Consider the following 10,884-nt stretch of genomic DNA (forward strand, 5'->3'; position numbering starts at 1 on the left):
ATGTAAATCAGGGGGCGTATTGTGTCCCTATTGGTCCACTAGTTCTTGATTGACAGTTCCTCCTCTAGTCAATCATTGGAAGAGGGGAGGTGCCGTCACTCCAATGCGACTCCGACGGACGCTGCGCAATATTATATTATTTGTGGTTGATAGATACGCTGCTTGTGTCTGTTTGAGTATTGTCTGCAGCTCTAGGAAACAATGTGCTGTCCAAGTAGACCATTATCATAGTCCGTTAACACATGTATCGAGTCAGATGATTTTAGTTAGCGGAGTCTTTAGTTCAGGCATTATTTAAGACTTCCTTGTTTGTATGTTATTGGCTGCATATCTCTGGGTTGGAGTGGATGTTTGATGCATGTTTTTACTAGCGGTGCCAATGTAGTCGTGAGTTCAGAACCCAACTTGATCCGCCATATTGCTGAATGTGCCGCTATGCACTGATCCTACGTTGGCATCGTTGGCACGGCTACACGTAGTTTCTTTTTCTATGAGACTGCAGCGAAATTAGAAACAAGTGACCAAGTGTCCCCACGTCAATAAATAATGCAATAAAGTCGGCTTGATGTTGGACGTTCTTTATTCACAAATAGTCACAAATTTAGGGACCGTCTCTAAAGATACAGCAACATTGGTGCATACATATCCAGAACATTTACATTTAAAAAAATGAAAATATGAGCAAAATTGCCAGAGAGCACAAACAACAGTAATATAACCAAGGAAAAAAAGATTTTGTTTGCAATTTTGATGACTTTGCTTAAATTTTTCTATTGTTGTGTTTTGCAGCATATTTTAATTGAGTTTCTAAATTTTTGATTCATGCTTATTGTTTTTGGATTCGTGACCGCAATACTTTTGACGGGATTTTGATCCCATACGGTTTCAGTTATCTGTGGTTTCATTCCAGACGTTTTTGAGACAGCTGAAAGGTTGAACGCTTTGTAAGACGAGTAATATTTGAGACATTCCCACATTCCAATGCATTCACACAAACACACAAATCAAATTAATAATGCATTCCACACAAAAGCAAAGGAAAAAAATAATCACTTCCACCCTCGTGAGTGTTGCACACATTTGGTTGGTTCATGCTCTAAATGCCTTCTCGGTTTGGCCTTTTGCCCGCCCCAGTTTGGCTGAATTACGGGAACTCTCGGCCAGACACAAAGTTTTCTGAACTCTGGACAATGCTGCTGTGACATCATGAGAACCCAGTGTCCATGGAAACACAATTAACTGTTGTCATGGTTCTCAAATAATGACAGCACAGTGTGTTTGTGTGAATGAATGGAGGTATATTTGCCCAGTATCTGTAAGCAAACAAAAAGAAACGCTAGATTGATTCTTTTCCCCTTCTCTGTTCCTATTCTGAACCAAAACTTTCAATTTAACATTTTGATATTAATAATATCAATGGGGTGTAAAACGGGTGTAAGCATGGCTTACTCTTGTGTTTCCTCTTGCCCCTCCAAGAAATGTCTGATCCCCCCCTGAAACTGATCGACTGTCACTCTCTCAAACTCGTACTCCACTTTGCCATGTTACAAACATGCTCCAGAAAGTTTCTGGATACATTGAAAGAAAACAGGGTTAGCACATATGTTAAGCAGATATTTGGATTACATTCCAAAATGTGGATGCTTGTGACATTTTTTATGTATTTCGAGTCCAAGTTCATATGTGAGAAATTGCAATAAAATGATGATCCAACACTATAACAATTCATGAAATACTGTATATCAGTAGGTGCTGGAGATTTGCAGTGGGATGTATGCTAAATTCCCTGACCCCCCTCTAAAGCGAAGCGGAGGATTCAACTTAGCATTAATTTAGGGGAAAACGAGCAGTAAAAACTGAGAAATAGCTTGAAAGTTTGCACTATTTACTGTAGCACCCCTTGTGGCAATGCTGAGAATGGCGCGGAGTTAAGCAGTATCTTCATGGTAAGTTGATAAGTGTACAAATGTACACTTGCAATGTGTTCAGCCACATTTTGGAACACAATGACACATCAAATCGAGCTTGAATTGCGTTTCAAAAATATATAAAAACATAATAATTATATTTGTTATATTATAATAATAATAACAATACAATAATCCATGTGTTTTATTAAGAGTGTTTCATTTCTCAGAAATTTGAACTTATTTTGAGGGAACAGAACAATGCAACTCATACACAAATACAGCATATACACAAAATGTATTTATGCATGTACAAACTTTCCCATAAACACACCGTTCATGAACTCAGTCAGAAGAATTGACCTCTCTAACTATAAACAAAGCTTTTAACAAAAGCACCGTGAACTCCTCCAGCACATGCGTGCAGGCAAGAGATAATACACACTTGCATCCACACAAGTGTTACAACACACTTTCTCATTATCACTTTCAGATGTGAGAAATCAGGCAACAGGAACAAACAAAAAAACTTCTGTAACCAAGGAGAAGAACTTCAGGGTGTGTCTATCAGTGTTTATCTCACACTTGAGATGCATCCAACCGCTCCACCAGACCCATTTACTGGCGGTGAATCTCACGAAACCTGTCATGAGCACGTCCAGGTCATGTTTCATCCCAAAATCAAAAAGAAATAAGAAGTTACGTTTTCCATAAATAACAATTAACAAATAATTTGTTGCATTGTGACCTTTTTAATTAGTAATTCAAATTGAACTATGGTATTTGTAGTAGTGCCCGGCCGATTTATCGAAATTAGCCTTTCACAGATATATCGTATCGGCATATATTTTACCGATATGCGCAGATATTAAAACTTTTTTTCAAAACATATAATGCAGAAAACAATAATTTGGAATTGGTGTCATTACGTAGCTTGTCCAGCAGAGCACGCTCCTACTCCACTGTTTACAGAGCTGCGCTGATGGTGGTTCTGCAGACAGTGCGGAGTTAAGCGGAACGGAGTTAAGGGGTTCGAAGTTAAGGGGTTCGGAGTTAAGGGGTGCAGATTTAAGGGGTGCGGAGTTAAGCAGTGTCTTCATGGTAAGTTGATAACTAGTTTTTGAAATACACACAGAGCTATGTGGTGCAGAGCTAAGCAATGCAGAGTTAAGTGGTTCGGAGTTAAGTGGTTCAGAGTTAAGCGGTGCGGAGTTAAGCGGCGCAGCGTTTAAACGGTTAGGAGTTAAGCGGCGAGGAGTTCAAGCGCAGTGGAGTTAAGTGGTGCGGAGTTAAGCAGTGTCTTCATGGTAAGTTGATGACATGATGACTAGTTTTTGAAATACACACAGAGCTAAGCGGTGCGGAGCTAAGCGATGCAGAGTTAAGGGAATCGGAGCTAAGCGGTGTGGAGTTAAGTGGCGTGGCCTTAAGCAGCGTGGCCTTAAGTGGCGTGGCCTTAAGCGGAGTGGCGTTAAGCGTAGCGGAGTTAAGCAGTGCGGAGTTAAGTGGTGCAGAGTTAAGCGGTGCGGAGTTAAGGGGTTCAGAGCTAAGCGGTGCGGAGTTAAGCGGCGTGGCATTAAGCGCAGCGGAGTTAAGCGGTGCAGAGTTAAGCGGTGCCGAGTTAAGTGCAGCAGAGTTTAGTGGTGTGGAGTTAAGTGCAGCGGAGTTAAGCGGCGTGGCGTTAAGCGCAGCGGAGTTAAGCGGTGCCGAGTTAAGCGGTGCCGAGTTAAGTGCAGCAGAGTTAAGCGGTTCAGAGTTAAGCGGCGTGGAGTTAAGTGCAGCGGAGTTAAGCGGTTCAGAGTTAAGCGCTGCGGAGTTAAGCGGTTCAGAGTTAAGCGCTGCGGAGTTAAGCAGTGTCTTCACGGTAAGTTTCTAACTAGTTTGTGATATACATACTGGAAAGTACATAAACAATGACCCCATCATTTTCCCTTTTCAGTATGACTAATATAACATTAACCCTGTCCCTGACAACCATGTCACTCATGTTTATCAAATCGGTTTGCTGTTAGCTTTATAGCAGTCAGTAATATAGCAGATTGAAAGGTAAACAGCAGACAACTTTTCTTTATGCAAAATATAATTTCTTATTTCTTTTTTGCATCATGTGCCAAAACAATTACAGGTAATGTTCTAGTCATGTTTTTTATTTTTATTTTAATTCACCATTTCCGAAGTCGGACCACTTTTAGCGAGGATGCAAACTGATACTTGACAGGTACTGAGATTCACCTAAAATCTCGATTTGTCTTCTGCATAGTATTTGCAGGTCTGTGCAAGTGTTCTCAGTCTGTGTCAATATGGCAGGGGTTTGTTCCTAAGTCCAGAGCCGACTGATAGAGTTTGATGAAGTCTTTATAATGCGGAGCACATCCCAGCCACGCTTCTCCAAATCTCACCGCTCCTGTAAAAAGAAACTCGCCCTGTCCCTCCCGCGGGCCGCAATGCAGGGGAATCTTCACGCGACCCGTCCAGCGGCCGCGCCCCCCACCACCAGACACAAACACACGACTCTTCTGACGATACACGTGACTCAATGACACCACCACCAATGCCCTATCTTCATCAGCCTCCTGCTCGACCCTCTGAATACTGCCGCGCACCGCTGGGAGAAAAACAGAGAGATATAAGATGACAAAGATCTGTGTATTCTGAAGAAAGACAGAATTTATATAATATTAGAATAATATGATTAACAAGATGACTCTTACCAAAGTCACTGGTGCAGAGAGCCATTAGCACCTCCTGATCAGTGCAGGGCCGGCATGCAGCTGAAACAAACGTACACGCTAACATTAGACAGAGAATTCAGCTTTGATATACAGTACACATGTGGCTGCAGGGAAATTGACACTTTTGAACAAAACTACCCCTTAAGTAAAGAAATCTATTTATTTTGTCATAAAACACAGCTACTTTTGAATGGCTGTCTATGGAGAAAAATGCTTTTTTAATGTAGATCCAGCATCTACCAGCAGGTGCTAACAGGGACCTGCTAACCATCCAATTCCTGACCACCTGGACTCAAGAGCTGCTGTGACCTGTGACCTTTGCCCTCTGATCCGTTATTTGCCTCCCCCACAACCAACTCCTGCAAGTGTTTCCAGTGAGTTTGAACCTCACAACAGAATGTTAGAACATGAACGGTTTAAAAATAAAAAAATGACTATTTTTAAAACAATTACTTTTACACTGTTTTGTAAAAAGGGTTTTATTATGATACAAACAAAATGGGTAAATTTTATCAAGAGGAACTTGGAACTTGGCTTGACAAAGCTTTTAAACTACTTTTAAAAATGTGATGGATATACAGACATTAAAGTTTGACATACAGCCAAGATTAATAATAATTTTGACAGACTGTCACATTGATTGTCAGATAAACCGTCAGATAGATAAAGAGAGAGAGAGCATTCGGTCTCCTAGAGATGAACATAATTTGTTGTAAAAAGTGCAAATCAATCCCTGAACAACAGCAAAGGAACTTGTACAGATGCTGGAGGAAACAGGTAGACGAGTATCTAGATCCACAGCAAAACGAGTCCTATATCAACATAACCTGAAAGGCTGCTCAACAAGGAAGAAACCACTGCTCCAAAACCACCATAAAAATGCAGACTACAGTTTGCAAGTGCACATGGGGACAAAAATCGTACTTTTTGGGGAAATGTCCTCTGGTCTGATGAAACAAAAATGTGAAAAGTTTTACCATAATGACCATCGTTATATTTGGAAGAAAAAGGGTGAGGCTTGCAAGCTGAAGATCCCCATCCCAACCGTGAAGCATGGGGGTGGCAGCATCATGTTGTGGGGGTGCTTTACTGCAGGAGGGACTGGTGCACTTCACAAAATAGATGACATCACTAGGAATGAACATTATGTGGATATATTGAAGCAACATCTCAAGACATCAGCCAGGAAGTTAAAGCTCTGTCACAATTGGGTCTTCCAAATGGACAATGACACCAAGCATACCCCAAAGTTGTGGCAAAATGGTTTAAGGGCAACAAAGTCAAGGTATTGGAGTGGCATCACAAAGCCCCGACCTCAATCTGATGTGTGAGCAAGGAGGCCTACAAACCGGACTCAGTTACACCAGTTCTGTCTGGAGGAATGGGCCAAACTTCCAGCAACTTATTGTGAGAAGCTTGTGGAAGGATCCCCAAAACATTTGACCCAAGTTAAACAATTTAAAGACCATTCTACCAAATACAAAGTGTATGTGAACTTCTGACCCACTGGGAATGTGATGAAAGAAATAAAAGCTGAAATAAATAATTCTCTCGACTATTAGACATTTGATCACATGACTGCATCACATGACAAAAAATACATAATTGTTTTCGAATATCTGTTTTTTCCTGTCCACGCTACAACGCAAAGACATTTAAAATTTTACCTACTTGGGAGAGCATTTTCGAAAAGCTGCACAAAAACATGATTCAGTGTGGACAGAAGGCAAAAAACGTATCGAAATTTGTTTGCGATTTAAAACGAAAACGTATTAGTGTGAACATGGTCTAAACTTTCATCACGTGCACATTGCACGAAACACAGCAATGCATGGAAAATCCAAGTGTACTTGGGCCTTATCTCTTACCCTAGCAACTCTCTTAAAACCACTCCCCTAGAAACCACTCACAACACGTTATTTCCTTTCAAAACCGCACGCAACTCTTAAAAACTGTTTCAAACTCTTGTTTAAGCTCAGCGGTTGATTGACAGGTGTTTCACTGCTGTTTGAATGCAATTACAGATACAGATTTCAAACAGATCGCCCAAAATGCATCTGGCCCCAGTCCCCTTTCACTTTCATTGTTTGGGAAAATAGAAGATGGCTTGCGTAAATGATGACAGAATTAAACTTTTTTTTTATTCTAGTAAATTTCGAAAAAAACATTTAGCTAGTGGTGACTTTTGAGGTCTCACAATATACAGTAGGTGATAATATTCTTGTCGGGACGTTTGGTCTGCACAATGTTGGCAAAACCTGACCCACACACACTCTAATCCCTGTAAACGAATCGGAGGAGGCCTGTCCATGTTTGAGAGTGAGTGAGACCAACAGGTGAGGATCTAAGGATACCTTAAGACTTACGTTTATAAATCGTGACCCTCACGGTATGAGCGTGACAGAGGAAAAAGTCATGGGGGAAGGGAAAATAGAAACAAAAGAGAGGCTATATTTTCACATGCCTAAAGTAAGTATTACACAGTGCCATATTCAGTTAATAGTAAGCTAGTATTCCATACTTGGAAAACTATTCTACAAATCCTTCTTAAGTTCTATTTTGTCTTCATCAGCACATCTCACTGTACCTGCACATCCAATATAACAATGCCTCTAATATGAAACTAGTCAATGAGAGTCAATGAGTGAACCTCAACCTTGTTAGACCAATCGTTCGCAGTGGCTGTGATTGGCAGCTCTAGAGGCCGATTGACCCGAGAGAGACCTTTTGATTAGAGTGTTTATTTTCTTCTGTCACACAGAACATAGGGTTGTTGGGCGCGAATGCTGGGGGGCTGGTGTTTAGGTTTTACGGGGTCAATGTGCCCAGACATTTACAACCTACCTCAACTAGTCTTTCATGTGAATGACGACCATTTGACAATGTTGTTATTCTACCCCCAACCCTTCTCTCAGGCACTCTTTCTTTCTGTGGAACACACCTATATTCTAGGATACTGCTTCAGTGGGCATTTAAAGAACAAACGTGGAAAGCATGCCTTGATTATTTGTGACTAGAAATACTTTAAATCACCATAAGAACAAATATATAAATAGTTTGAGTAATATATTGTTTATAAATCTTTGGGCTACATCGCTCCACAGTCAATTATAGTATACAGAATTGACAAACATAAGAATGTAACAAATTCAGTTTTTCTCTATATAGCTGACACATACACCAAATGCTTTCTCTCTGTGTACCTGTAGGTGAGTAGAGCTTGTCCCCTGGTGTCTCTGTTGAGATCAGCTGATACTGAAACGCTATGATTCTCTTGCCGATGTCCTGTTGCACGGACGCCTCCACGAACAGCGCCCCCTCCTGGAGACTAAAGCAGCGCACTCGACCAGCGGCCTGCTCTGCTTCTGACAGCAGCGGTCTCAGATCTCCGGCTCGCTCCACGTACAGAGAGCCCCCCCGCGAGTCTCCCCGAGGCTTGATGCAGGCGTGGAGGTGTCCTCTGGGCCTCGACTGCAGATTGGGCCTGAGGTTGATGATGATGGCTCCTGTGGGATAGAGCCACTCTAAGGAGCCTTCGGCACAGCGCAGATATACCTGCTCTACATCCCGTGCATGAGACTCATGCGTTAGACCACTGCAGAGAAAAAAAGGACAAAGAGTGGTTTAAGCCCAAAGTATCCTTCGCTTTGGCACAAAAGCTAAGCACCCGCTTACAGTCGAACGCTAGCCTTTCAAAGTATCCATCAGTTGACTGTGTGCATAAACAGGTGGTTGGCACATTCGCACAACAACTGCTATGAGATAGTGGACTGTTTATTTAAAGGAGTTTAGACCCATAAATGTGTTTTTATTTCCTTTAGATTCGAGATACTGCAGGTATCTCCTGATCTCCTCAAACATGCCTACTCGATGTGCACATCCACTACTTTTGTTTCTACAGTACCTTCATCTTCAAATGTTTAGTGGCGATCTTCTTCTAGTGCTTCTTCGTGATAGCAATGGCTCAACTGTGAGTGGTGCCACCTTGTGAAAGTGATTATAATCCCAGGCACATACTGTAAGCAGACTGTGAGTTCAGAGCACGCACGGTTAGAAAAATTGGGCTGCATGTGTAGATAACGAAATTTGCATCACGCATCCTGTACGCAGACTAGCTTTCGCATTTGACCGAAGAATACTTAAGTGGGCTTAAGTGTCTTATCCAAGGTTCTCCTTAAGGGGCTCGATCATGACCAGATCTAATGGGGGGCTGATTCTTCAGGCACCCCCATCCCAGTAGGATGTCACAAACAGGGACGGATTAAAACTCAAAAAGGCCCCGGGGCCAATTATTTCCAAGTGCCCCCCTCCAAAAGTTGTTGACCGGGGGGTTTCATAGTTGATGGTTTTTCGAGCGGGGGGATTGCCAAACTGGATCGTGCAACCTCAAAGCCAAGGGCCTCCCCCTGGGCAGACAAGGGCCCCTGGGCACTGGCCCCATTGGCCCGGTCAGTAATCCATCCCTGGCAACGACCAAGCCTCCCCTTCCCTGTTCGGATGGCGATGGCTCGAGCCATCAACCTTCTGAATTCCAACCCTGTGTTTTAACCACTACACCACACCAAAAGAGGCTGATATGTAAACATGAGCCTCTGTCAGCACAGGGGAATAAAATTGCTCGATTTCAAAGGAGACAGAAATCCGAGAGCTTTAAAAAACCGTGAAAAATGTGGATGTCTCAAGTTTTTTCATGCTTGATTATTCATTCCATTGACCTTTCCAGAACGTAACTCCACATCATCTCTCAGACCTCATGAGGATGGATCAGACATTAACCTCTTGCTCATAAGAAGGGTTGTACTGGTATCTTTTGACTTCACTGGTGCTGCATGGAAACAGATGAAAGTTATCTTGTTTTTTTAAAAGTCACACAAGCTGTCATCCAGATGTGACATTTATATTTCCCTGTGACAGCACTTTAAAGTGGTTGTGGGTTGCTAATTTAGGGATGATTACAGTGTTTGTGCCTGTTTCAGCTGGATTCATGCCCACGGGTGTTCAGAAGCTTTAAGATTTAAACTCTTCACCGGGTGTCAGACTGTCAGTTTTTTTTCTTTGGACTTTGGCTTCTGTTACTGAAATCAGTGCCAAATGTCCTCCGGAGGAAAAGACCTGAATCCCACACGTCTGACCCTTAAATTCCCCCCATTTCTTCCGGCTGGCTTTTAATTAAGGTTATTAAATAATTTTCTGGAGTCAATTAAGCCGTGGAGCGCCTAATAGAGGCCAGATTCTGGTTCAAAGAGCCAAACGACCGAGTTGAGAAGAAAAGTGCAAGTCAGCTAAAGTTAAACAGAGTTAATGAAGTACAGCGAACTGAGAAAGAGAGGGAACAGACTGAGCTGAACGTCGCTGTGAGCGCAGGAAATAAGTACGAGTGAAGCCAAATGAATGCCGCTCAGCGCTGAGGAATCGGATTGTAGCGAATCCGATCGCACGGACGGTTCGTTTCAATGAACCTGTTCAAAACCGAATTTGTCCAGCTTTCTTGTGTTATCATTTGTGTGTGTGTGTGTGTGTGAAATAAGTACTACAAACCAGGGGCGTGTCCATGAGTTTTTGCCAGGGGTGGCAAAGGGGTGTGAAGAGTTGAGTAAGGGGTGGTATCCAGTAAGTTCGTATGACGGGTTGAAGGCTGGGGTGCTGGCAACATGGACGGATTATGACTTGCAAAGGCTCTGGGGCCAAGGGTCTCCAAGGGCCCCCCCTTCACCCAAAAGTTGTTGAGTCTGGGGGGGCTCTGGCCCCATTCGCCCGATCGGTAATCCGTCCCTGGGTGGCAAAGATCATTTTTAGGGTGCACACTGTGCCACCCTTCTGGCCCCGCCACTGCTACAAATGCTTTCGCAGGTTTTGACTTTGTACCGAATCATTTAAAAGAATCGGGCGAATATCAGCAACATGTCCAAAATAAAAGTGCATGTCCTTCCCCATCATCTTAAGCATTTATAGGCTAATGGTGATCAAACACATTTAATATGGTGTAACATACAGAGTAAAACCTGATTTAAACATGTGTGTGCCAGCCTACAGTTAGATATTCATATAAATGTAAATATATATATATTGAAGATATAAGCAATACATGTTTTCAGGATCAGTGTTCAAAAGCACATCTTTTAACAATTATGTCAAAATGATTAGCATATAATGCTAATGCAAATCTAACTTTTAATGTAAACTAATAAATAATACAAAAGTCTCACCTTCCTCTCCAGTTGCACTGGTCGCTGGAATATTGTGCA

At 42.3% G+C, this 10,884-nt stretch overlaps 1 protein-coding gene across 1 annotated transcript in view; it reads right to left on the reverse strand.

The window, feature by feature from the left end:
* Window positions 1-575: 575 nt before the first annotated feature.
* Window positions 576-10,884, reverse strand: part of metrnlb (meteorin like, glial cell differentiation regulator b) — a 10,685-nt gene continuing 376 nt past the window's right edge. The window contains exons 1-4 of the mRNA XM_052138344.1: window positions 10,846-10,884; window positions 7,843-8,234; window positions 4,619-4,678; window positions 576-4,512 (exon numbers count right to left, since the gene is read on the reverse strand). The exon at window positions 10,846-10,884 is cut by the window's right edge and continues 376 nt beyond it. Coding sequence (XP_051994304.1) covers window positions 4,193-4,512; window positions 4,619-4,678; window positions 7,843-8,234; window positions 10,846-10,884 — 811 coding nt within the window. The 3' untranslated portion in view covers window positions 576-4,192. The remainder of the gene's footprint in view (window positions 4,513-4,618; window positions 4,679-7,842; window positions 8,235-10,845) is intronic.

The sequence above is a fragment of the Xyrauchen texanus genome, chromosome 11 (assembly GCF_025860055.1).
Source record: "Xyrauchen texanus isolate HMW12.3.18 chromosome 11, RBS_HiC_50CHRs, whole genome shotgun sequence".
Lineage (NCBI taxonomy): Eukaryota > Metazoa > Chordata > Actinopteri > Cypriniformes > Catostomidae > Xyrauchen > Xyrauchen texanus.